Source organism: Piliocolobus tephrosceles, chromosome 9 (assembly GCF_002776525.5).
Source record: "Piliocolobus tephrosceles isolate RC106 chromosome 9, ASM277652v3, whole genome shotgun sequence".
Taxonomy (NCBI): Eukaryota; Metazoa; Chordata; class Mammalia; order Primates; family Cercopithecidae; genus Piliocolobus; species Piliocolobus tephrosceles.
The window spans coordinates 99,730,880-99,743,033 of record NC_045442.1 but is presented as its reverse complement, the minus strand read 5'-3'; the positions used below and the strand labels follow the sequence as shown (position 1 = coordinate 99,743,033).

Genomic DNA, 12,154 nt, shown 5'->3' with positions numbered 1-12,154 from the left:
TTATAGATATAGACCAAGACTCTTTAGAATATTCAGTAATTTTTAAGCATTTAAAGGAAACTTCAGACCAAAAAGTTTAAGAACCACTAATACATAGCAAATTAAAGAAGATTTTGCTTAACTCTACGTAAATAAATTTGAAGATGATAGAACAGATGATTTCCTTAGGCAAATATTAAACTGAAAAAAATATTCCAAAAGAAGCGAAAGTCTAAATCATAGGAAACAACAAAGCAAAGAAAGTAGTCCAAGAGCTATCTGCACTACATATTCCCAAAATGGAGAAAGAAAAATAAAGACTCAATTCACAACTGAATTCTACCAAAGAACAGTTTAAGGGATACATAATTGTAGTATTTATAAAGCTATTTAAGAGCACTTAAAAAAAATCTAACTACCAAAGTCTGACAAAAGATAGTTCCACAAAAGCAAACCTAAAAAACTCAATTACATGTTAATTTAAAACTCTTTAAATGCAACTTACATTACATAGAGTTTATTTCCTTAAATCACTAGGATTTCCTTAAATCACATTAACCAAAAAATCCAACGATCCAATAGAAAAACAGACAAAGGGCATAAAGAGACAATTCAACAAAAAGGAAATACCAACAGTTTATGATACTGTAACCCACTAAAAAGGAATGCAAATAAAAACATCATTTTCCCTCTTCTCTCTCCTGGCAAAAATCAAAGAATTTAACAACATACTAAACTCGCAAAAGGTGTGCAGGAATGCACGGCTACTGGAGGCAGAAACAGATTCAGTATCTTAGAGTGCAATTTGGAACACTGTCGAAATGACTTTGCAAGTGGCCCAGCAATTCTACTTTCTATAAAATTTATTTTATGGCCAGATTTGCATACTTGCAAAATGAGTCATGCAAGATGCTAAATGTAATATTACATGCACTAGCAAAAATGATATACAACTGACATGTCTACCAACAGACAGGTGTAGTTAAAAACCTGCAAATAAATAATAGGTAAATAAACTATATAGTACAGCCAAACAATATACAACTATGCAGCAATTTAAAAACAATGTGGCAGCTCGACAAGCAAGAAGTGAAACCACCTCCAAGATAAATTGTGAAAAGACTATGTTTAGAAAATTAATCTCTATACATACAAATATATACATATATATCCTATCTCTGCAGGAAAGCACTAGAATTCAGGAGACTTAACACTGGTTGCCTCTGGGGAGGGGAAATAAAGATGGCTGGGGGACTGACTTTTTTCTCAATACTTAGTCTACCTTTGTTTTTTACTGTATGTATTCACTGCTTACTGAAAAAAAAAAAAAAATTAAAGCAAATGCATCCTCAGAACCCTCTGCCTCATTACCTCTTAACTTAATATTACTTAGGAAATATGTCAAGACATGGGAAATTTTTCATAAATCTCATGACAATCTTACATATGTGATTACATAGAAAACAAATGGTGATTCTTCAGAACCTATTATACTAAAATAATTATATTGAGAATTTTTAATTTATTTCAATCAGATGAATCATGTAAGAGCATTAATGACTTGTGTACTTACCGAACCTTTTTCCCATTTTCAGCAATTTTTGTTACATTTAATAATCCATATTTCTCTTGATCCTATGGAACAGAGTAATACTGTTTATACATCACTTACATAGACAATGAGGTCCAAGTTCTTACACATGACTGAACCAACATGGTCTCGTTCTCTAAAAATTAGCTTAAAAGAAAAGATTAGTCAATGTGTAACATGCATAGTTCTAGAATATATTAAGAATACAACTTCCCTAATATTTTTGTAGTTTTTTCTTAATTTTATAATTAAACATTTCCTTTTCTCCTTAAGTCACAGCAGCTATTAGATACTTTGCTATCAAATTAGATTTCTATATGAACAAAGCAGCACTGAAAAATAATTTATGTCTTTCTATGCAAAGAAAGTAATACAATGCTACAACGATAAATTCTACAAAAAAGGAATGATTTACTTTGCTGCTATTTTACAACTACATAATCTGAAAATTATTCAATATACTAACTCACTTTGTCAAAATGTAAAAATAGGTAGACCAAATACAGTGTCTATATTTAATAAATTACTCAAAAGTTAACTGGTATCATGTACAGAACTTGCCTTAATGTAGCATAAAAAATTCAGCATGTGCTTTATTAAGCATATTATCAGACTGTGAGTTCCGCTCTAGATAAACTAGATTTATTAGCCAGCTGATGTCAAGAACAGTGACACAAGCTTTATCATCAAACCCTATGAAGGCAAAAACCATTGTACTAAAGTTAGTGTTAGCTTAAAATTCTTTCAGATGGAAATCAAGATGCACTTTCTCACTGCTTTAGTTTCCTAGAAGCAAATGAAATTAAAATGAGTTGAGTCCATGCATTGTCTGTACATAAGAAAATAGTCAATTTTAATTCAACTAAAGCACTCATGCACACGCACTCTCTCTCACAAGGAAGAAATATTCCCAATTCTATTTAACTGATTACTCTGCTATATTTTCTCAATGTACTTTAATCAGAAAATACACATTTTTCTGCATGAGAGATAAACATAATATTATTTTTCTACCAATGTCTGAAAGTTTTGTCTGGTCTGATAAAAACTGACATCTGCAGACAAAGCTGACAAACTGTTATGTCAATTTACATTTTTGGTATACTGGGGACTTGGGAAATGGCCCATATGAACTTTTATTGTAATTTTTTCATAAAACATAGCTTAAATCTCCTTAGATATGCAAGTCTGATATTCTTCATAAGAACTATGTTGCTCCTCAACAAAAACATTAATAACATAATTGTAAGTAGGTGTAGTTTTTTTTTTTTCTTTTTCTCATAAACCCTCATGTTGAGGGCTGACTTTCAACAGATCACAGCAAGGGAGCTACATAAGATGTTAAATAAGAACATTTTAAATTTGCTGCCCGCACCCCTTAAAAGCAGGGAGAAAACAAATCTTTCAATCATATGGGAACTAAGTAACAACATTAATCTGAGTGGATGAGCACTGATTACTTGAGCTAGGGAACACAGAAATTGGAAAGGCAGAGAGGTGGGAATTAAGCCCATTTTAAAAATGCCACAGCTGAATTTGTGTTATTTAAAAAAAAAAAAAAAGTAGAGGCAGGAAGGAAACACAGGCATCAAATCAGGAAGAAAAATGAATGGAATAGCAGTAGTGACAGACAGCCTAAGCCTAAGGATGAGAAGGAAGAGTCTAGATCAGGGATTCTCACCCAAATCAATGGATGGACTGAAACTGGCACAAAACCACGCATGCATATATGCATCACTCAAAGAAAAGGTCCAGAACTTTCACCAAATGGTCACAGGGATCAAGACCCAAGTACTAATGCTCTAAGTATTAATCACTAACTTGAATGTAAAGAACAAAATTTGCTACACCCAAAACGTACAAATACAAAGAATAATTCCCATACAATGTGAGACGTGCTATGAGAAAGTTATGCCTAACTCAATCTGGGAGAGAAAGAAATCAGACAGCCTCCTGGGGAGCTTGACACTTGAACTAAGGAACAGGAGTCCGCTAGACAGAAACAGCAGGAGGTAAAAACAACCAACAGTGAAAGGCACAGAGGCTAAAGACAGCATTTCGTATCTGAAGGGCTTTAAATTCCCTCAAAAGTACTGGGTGAAGTGGAGAAGTGGCAAGAAATGAGGTAACAGAAAGAATGCACTAAGAAAGGGTACCATGACCAGGGACCAACTAGAGAACTATTTTCATCATTACTATAAGAGACGATAAAGACCTGAATGTGGTGGCAGTGAGAGAGAAGAGGGGCCCAATTTGACAGATTCAGGAGACAAAATTGACAGGGACTTTTGTGAGGGCGAGAGCATAGATCTTGGGGAAACTGCCAAGCTTAAGCAACTGGGTAGCTGGTGATATCTCTGCTTCAACGTTACTTTAGGGCTTTTCCTGACCACTTTTAAGTAAACTTCCCATTATTTACGACTGCCTGTTTGTTTGCCTCACTGTACTTACTACAGACTAAATGTTTGTGTCTCCCAAAATTTGTATATTGAAATCTAATATCAAATGTAATGATACGTGGAGGTGGGGCCTTTGGGAGATGATAAGGTCATGAAGGCGAAGCCCACATTAATGTAATTAGTGCCCTTATAAAAGGGAACCCTTGTTATTTCTGCCATGTGTAGACACAGTAAAGAGGAATCATCTATGAACCAGGAAGGTGCCCTCACCAGAGAGTGAATTTAACAGTGCCTTGATCTTGGACCACCCCTCAGACACCAGAACTGTGAGAAATAAATTTCTGTTGTTTATAAGCCACTCAGCTTATATTTTTGCTATAGCAGCTCCAATGGACTAAGACACACTTGATGCAAAGTATAATTATGTATTTTTTTTTTACTTTTATTACTCATTATCCACTCCTTTAGGCCGTAAGTTGGAACCACATCTGTTATGTTCATCAATAACCACTGCCTAGTACTGTATCTAGTATGTAGTTGGTATTCAATACATATATGATAAAGTAATTTACCAACAAATTAACAGTACTATAACAAGAAAGAAATATAAGAGGGTCAGTAACAGAGAAAGCTTTAACTTTTAAATAAGTTTTTGAATTTGACATAAAAATAAATAGGCAGATGGGTAATATAGGTTTGGATACACAGGTTAAGAGTTAGGAAAAACATTTAAGGCAGGGCATGGTGGCTCATGCCTGTAATCTCAGCACTTTCGAAGGCCAACGCAGGCGGATCACGAGGTCAGGAGTTCAAGACCAGCCTAAGATGGTGAAACCCCATCTCTACTAAAAACACAAAAATTAGCTGGGCATGGTGGCGGGCGCCTGTAATCCCAGCTACTTGGGAGGCTGAGACACAGAATTGCTTTAACATGGGAGGCAGAGGTTGCAGTCAGCCAAGATCGCGCCACTGCACTCCAGCCTGGGTGAGAGAGCAAGACTCCATCTCAAAAAAAAAAAAAAAAAAAAAAAAAAAATTTAAACAGATTTTTATTTCATACTATTTAGTATACTTTCTCTACATGTGTCAAAATCAACCAATGTTTTCGTGTTGCTTACCAAAGAAGCTTCATAAAAATATCTTAAGTCCATAAAATATATACAAACTTATACATGAATATTTGTTGGTCTAAATATTTGATACTCTAAAAGAAACTTTATATTAAAAATAAGCAGGAATGCTTTAATAAGGACTAGCAAATTATGGTTAAATTGAGTAACAATATTATTCTATCCTAACAGGCAAGAATACAATAAACTTCAAATTCTACTAGGTAATCTCAGAAAAATTATACAGGTTCATAATTACTTTGCAGGCTCCAGAATTTCTAATCGATGTTGCATTCTTTTAGTAAAGTAGGTACTTCTCAATTTAGGCTAACAAGTGTGATATACCAAAATCAATATACCTGTTCAAAATCCTCATCTTTAGTTAATTGTGTAATAATGAGATTTTTAAAATACAGAATAAGTAAACTTGCACAATTATACCTAGAGCATTGAAAAAACACCAATGTAATGAAACATCCAGAATGGGTAAATCCATACATAGAAACAGAATGCAGGCTAGTGGTTATCAAGGACAGGGGCCTGGGGAGGGTGAAATGGGGAGTGACTTTTAATGGGTATGGGTTTTACTTTGGGGTGATGAAGTGTCCTATAACTAACAGAGGTGACAGCTACACACATTGTAAGTATATGAAATGCCACTGAATTGTACCCTTTAAAATGGTTACTGGTTAGTTTTATGTTACATAAATTTTATCTCAATAAAAATAAATGTTTTAAAGAGCCAATGGTTATAAAAATAAACATTCATGTTTTTTAAAAAGGCTTAGAATAGTAATATTCAATGAAAAAAATAAGCAAACTTGTCCATTAATACTTCAATAATCATTAAATTTTAAAATGTCTTTTTCTCTTAATTGATTAATGCATATTAATACCATAAGTGGAAATACAACATCAAAGCTCGTTTCCAAAATGCATATTCTAAAACTTTACTCAGTATTCAGTAATTGGGAAATTTAAAATGCATATTCTCATAGGTACATTGGGACAAATAAAGAATAGCTTCTTAGAGCAACCCAAAAAACCTATTTAATCCATACTGTAGTCAAATTGTAGAAGAATATATTATTGGTTTTTAAAAAATGTATATTCTGCCTATTTCAAGTAGATTTAAAGGGACTACAAAAAGTAACAATAACCATTTAAAAATTAGAAAAGAAGAAAAAGTTAACATGTTTAAAATTTATGTTAAGGGATGAAACTTTAAATGTGGTTTCATTAAAAGAGATAGATGAGCAATTTGCAGGGATTTTTAAAGAGACATTAGGGAACTAAAAATAATGATGATATAATTTCCACTTCTAAATCTGTAGCTTCCTTCTTATCACTAAGCCTTTATACCAATCAGATTTTAACTTGCAAGGAAAGAGGGAAATATCTCCCTGTAGTAACTGGGTAAGAATGAGAAAGAGAGGCAAGACTGCTAGAAGCTATGCAAGTGCAGAGGAGGAACCAGAGGGCAGAGTGAGTGAAGAGACATCCCAGAGGGCAGAAGCCTCAATAGGAGGGCACAACAGCATGGACAGAGCATTCAGGAAAAAAGGAATGCTGTCTGGTAATGGAAAAACAGAACCACCTCTGGTAGAATTAACACAGCAGTTTGTTTTGTTCACCTAAAGGTAAAAAAAGATTGAAACAGAAGAAACATTGGTGAGGCAGTTCCCTGTGATGGCCATCAGAGGGTACTGTGAGTCCGGCATGGTCTAGCTGCTGTCAAACTTCAGAAAATGGATCAATGGGTGGTGAAATAATGTGCAAACAGTCCTTGTAACCGCATGTGGAACACTTAAAAAATTTTGTTTCTAGGATTACTTAGGAATTCTCATTTAACAAAATGAAAATAATACGTAAAAGATCTTTGTGGGAACTGTGTATTACCCACATTTAAAATAGTTTTAAAGGGTTTTCTACTTTTCTAGATGGACAGATTAGAGTACTGTAGTAACAGTGGCTTAGATTCATATGGCAATTCTTGCCAAAACCACCAAAATCATGTTCACTTTTATCGTTATATAATGTTTATGTACCCAGTACTGTGCAAATACTGCAAAAGGTAAGTATCTGTCCTCTATTTAAACTTAGGAGTTTAACACCTGGTAGGGAGACTAGAAGTACATATAATAACTTGCACTTATTAAATGCAATTAGTGACTTGAGAGTTCAGAGATAAGAGAGCATTAACGGTTAGTCTGACAAAGTCTTCTGGAAGGGTCCATCTTGATGGAGGTACAGGATTTAACTATGTATAGAAAAAGCAAGGCCCACTCTAGGCAGGGGTACTGCCTAAGCCAACATCAGAAGGAAATGTGTACAACCCCCGATTAGCACCAAAAAGACCAGATTACACTAGGGAATGGAGAAAAAGTTAGAAAAATGAAACAGTGTCTGTGAAAATCTTTACCTCTAAGAAATCTGAAGTGTCCCAATCAATGACAGTGTGTCATAATTTCATAAACTAGAGAAGCCATAATAAAAGTTTGTCTTTTAAAAAGCTTTAACATTTATTTATTCAACAAGTATTTACTGAGGAGCTATTATATGGCACTGTGGGAGGTACTGGGCTAACTGTTTCTGCTCTAATGAAGCTTTACTCTGTCTGGTTGGGGAAGACAGACATTAATAGAGAATTGGAGGTTCCTATAAGGAATAAATAATGACAAGTTATTTTATGTAATCGAATAATATATAATCAAATACTATGAGGAGTATTATAGGAAAACTTTACCTAACCTAGAGAATTAGAATAAAATTCTCTGAGGAAGTAAAGTTCAAACTAAGCCCTGATGAATGAATAGAAGCTAACCAGGCAAAGATGTGGGGGAGAATGTTTCAGCATGCAGAGGAAATGACATACACAAGGACCCTGAGCTGAAAGGCAGGCTCCTTTGAGGAACTAAGAGAAGGGCGGAGTGATAGGACAACAAGCAAGAAGGAAAAAGGAAATATGAGATGAGGTGGTGGAGGCACTCAGGAGCCAGAGCATGCACAGCCTTGTCATGCTCATTAAGAATTTTAGGGCTTCATTCTACAAGAAAACAGGCTGGGCGCAGTAGCTCACATGTGTAATCCCAGCACTTTGGGAGGCCAAGGCAGGCATATCACTTGAGGCCAGGAGTTTGAGACCAGCCTGGGCAACATAGCAAGACCTCTTATCTCCATAAAAATGTTTAAAAACTAGCCAAGAGGGCCAGGCACAGTGGTTCATGCCTATAATCCCAGCACTTTGGGAGGCTGAGGGGGGTGGATCACTTGAGGACAGGAGTTCGAGACCAGCCTGGTCAACATAGTGAAACCCTGTCTCTACTAAAACTACAAAAAATTAGCCAGATGTTGTGGTGCATGCCTGTAATCCCAGCTACTCGGCACGCTGACAGAAGAATCACTTGAACCCGGGAGGTGGAGGCTGCAGTGAGCTGAGATCGTGCCACTGCATTCCAGCCTGGACAACAGAGCAAGGCTCTGTCTCAAAAAAAAAAAAAAAAAATTAGCAGAGCGTGCTGGTGCATGCCTGTGGTCCCAGCTACCACGGAGGCTGAGATGAGAGAATCACCTGAGCCTGGTGGGGGAGGGGCAGGTGGTTGAGGCTGCAGTGAGCTATGATGGCTCTACTACACTCCAGCCTGGACAACAGAGTGTGACCCTGTCTCTATTTAAAAAACAACAATGACAACAACAAAAAACCCAGAAGCCATTGAAGGGGAATAGCACGATCAGCAACAGATAGAAAAGACTGGGAGTGAATATAAATATAGAAATCAAGTAAAATTTCATCAGAGTTAAGACAGGTATCTTAAGAGAAGTCACACAGAGGTTTTCCAGTTTAAGAGAACTTAACAGTTGAGCTATATTATTTCCAATATTCATCTGGCACAGACTTGGCAATATATTTTATGGCACAGAAAATGAAGGTGTCTATGCCCATTAAGAAGGAGAGGATAGGTTCTTACCTTTGGACTGCTGGCCTGAGGAAAAAAGAGTAGAGTATAATTTGATAGTATTGTCTGGGAATTTTTATATTTATTTTTAAAAATAAATATAAGTTCATCGCTTAAAAATATGGTATATAATTTAATCATGTAAGATACCATATTTTAAACAAATGGGAGACTTTCAAATCAATAAAATCTGACTGTTAAACTTATTTTGATTGTGATTTTTTAGAAAAACCAATGACATTTAATAGAAGCCAATTTAAACATTACATTAAGAGTAAATTAACTTGCTAAAATTGATTGAAATAACTGAACTACATTATAAGATATGCTTCTATCATACTAACTGTATCTTGGTGCTTTGGTGAGGAGGGAGAAGACTCATTTTCAGGAAAGCAGGGTTTTGAGGCAGTTGGAGATTCCTACAAGAAATAAGTAATGAAAAAAGTTACTCTATTTTATATAATTATCTTTCTGCCTCTACTCACAGCGGGAGAGCTTAGTAAGAGAGAATAACAGATTTTTTTCCTTGTTATTTTTGTTTTATATTCAGCTCCAAGCTAATAAGGTAATGATTTTAAAACTACAAACACTATTAAAAGTTTATAAAATATGGCGCTTTTTATAGCAATTACAGTTTAATTTAAATAACGCATATGGAATTACTCAAATGATACGTGCTGCCTTAAAATCATGATGTTATATCAGTCTGAATCAACCATATTTAAAATAAGTAAAACCTAAACACTTCCGGATAAATACGTTATAATCATGATACTAACTGCTCTTGGTATGGTAAGTATAAATACTCAGGATTAGGCAAGGTCACAGAAATAACGTGGCAAATGCCAGAATGGGAATTTATTTTTAGTCAAAAGCTATATAAGAAATAAAATTGCTATTAGTATTTAAGGTAATTTATAGAAAACTTTTCAAAAATTAGAAATAAGATATTTTAAATTCAAGAAAGAAACCTAATATTTAAATATTAATAACTCCCCAGAAAAAAAGAAGTTTTAATGTCTAAGCCTACAACAGTATCATAAGAGCAAACCAATAACGTGTTTTTTTTTTTAAGCAGTCTGCTTTGTCAATATTAAAACACAGAATATGATTTCTATTACAGATGTTGATAGGACTATTCATAGAGGGTAAGACTGAAAAACTTTTCTTGGTAGCAATAGCCCACCTCCACTTAAATTTTCTCCATTTCCTTAGATGTTTTGAATAATTTCAGAAAAAGAGAATGTTTTAAATTATACACCATTACCTATTATTAAATTTTTTCTATCAAACCAAAAAGTTCCTTTGAACATTCATCTCCACGTATGTATCATTCTAGTTTTCTATGTTTATGAAGCTGGAGAAGGTGCTGTCAATGAACCTGGGAATCTGTTTTAAGTAACACTTGCAAAAGCCATTAACTCAACATTTATTCATTTGGAAAAATGTCTTCAGGTTTACATCCTACACAGTTTGTGAATATAGAAACTAATAGCAGTAAAAGTTTACATGGAAGCCCTTGAAGGGACAAGCTTATAAATCAAACAAACAAGGCACTATTAATGGAGAAAATATTAAAATCACATCAAATAAAAACCTTCAAAAAAATTTAACTTAAGGTCCAAACCTCACTTATTTTTTTCTGACAACTTCTGATCAATTTTTGATTCTAAGACTGTCTGATAGTAAAACAGTATGAGAAAGAGGGAAGATGTGATGATCCATAAAGTAGAAAATAAGTAACTGAATAAAATGGTAATTATATTTTTCATAGCACATTCAGTCCCACAGAAATAAAAACCACAAATACAGTAATAATGTATGTGCAACAATTATAACTACTATAAACAAGAAGTAATTTTACATGTATACATTTATCTATATTTAGATATATGCATATAAATATACATCATATACATCTATGAAGAGTTATACTAAAAACAGAAAAAAAAGGCAGAAACACATGCATTCACACATACACATACATACACCCACCCCTCCAGGGTTATCTATCTGTAAACTGAATTAGGACGTCATCACAACAACATTTGCTATATAGTAATAGATGGTTCTTGACTTATGATTGTTCAACTTTAAGGTGATGGGAAAGTGATAGGCATTCACTAGAAAACATACTTGAAATTTTGATCTTTTCCTGGGCTAACAATATTCAATATGACACTCTCTCATGATGCTGCACAGAGGCATGTAGCCCCAGCTTCCAGTCAGCCACCTGATTACCAGGGTAAACAGATTACAAAGGTAAATAATTGATACTCTACAGTGTACCGTGTTACTGAATGATTTTGCCCAACTGTAGGTTAATGTAAATGTTCAGAGCACATTTAAGGTAGGCTAGGCTAAGCCACAATGTACAGTGGGTTACGTGTATTACACGCATTTTCACCTTGTGGTATTTTCAATTCATGGTATTTTCAACTTATGTGGGTTTACTGGGATATAACCTCACCCTAAGTTGCAGAGCATCTGTATTAGGTTGCTGTGATTACAATTCAGGTTATACACACTTCATCCCTTATCACATATTAGCTAGTTTGTTCTGGTAGTCAGTCCCTTTTTCAAAACCTCAAAAACTGCCCTATGTTAACAGACTTATGCATCTGTTTGCAAAGGGTAAGGTGGAGGGTAAAAAAGACAATTCTACCAAAAATAAGTAAATCTCTAATTGCAAAAAAATCATATTCTCGCAACTCTAGGACAAGGAGATGAAAGAGGAAATGTACTAAGAACTGCATGCGAGTTATTTAAAGCAATAGCTTGAAAAATAATTTTAAAAAATGAATTGAGAGATTAAAAAGGAGTAAGATTGATATTTTATGATGTTGAAAACAAAAGAAAAAGGAGTAAGAAATTTTAAATACATTATCAAAATAATCATCCTATTTGTTCCAGTATGAAGAGGCGGTAGAGTTGGTTCAACAATGATTTGCCTTAGAACAGTATATATGGTATTTGGGAGATTCCTATTTATGCTTAATAGTAATCTGGTTCTTGGTTGAGTGAATTTTTCCTATTAGAAATCCCTAGGTATTTTACTTACCTAGATTAATCTCAACACTAATATATTTTCAAGCATATCTTCAACAGCACAGACTCAGA

At 34.4% G+C, this 12,154-nt stretch overlaps 1 protein-coding gene across 6 annotated transcripts in view; it reads right to left on the bottom strand.

The window, feature by feature from the left end:
• Positions 1 to 12,154, bottom strand: part of ARHGAP12 (Rho GTPase activating protein 12) — a 125,998-nt gene that overhangs the window by 23,501 nt on the left and 90,343 nt on the right. For 2 of the 6 annotated variants that reach the window (XM_023218129.2, XM_023218132.2), the window contains 3 exons: positions 9,379 to 9,453; positions 9,047 to 9,061; positions 1,553 to 1,614 (listed from right to left, as the gene is read on the bottom strand). In XM_023218129.2, coding sequence (XP_023073897.1) covers positions 1,553 to 1,614; positions 9,047 to 9,061; positions 9,379 to 9,453 — 152 coding nt within the window. The remainder of the gene's footprint in view (positions 1 to 1,552; positions 1,615 to 9,046; positions 9,062 to 9,378; positions 9,454 to 12,154) is intronic. The other 4 variants (XM_023218130.1, XM_023218133.2, XM_023218131.2 and 1 more) reach the window with 2 other exon arrangements.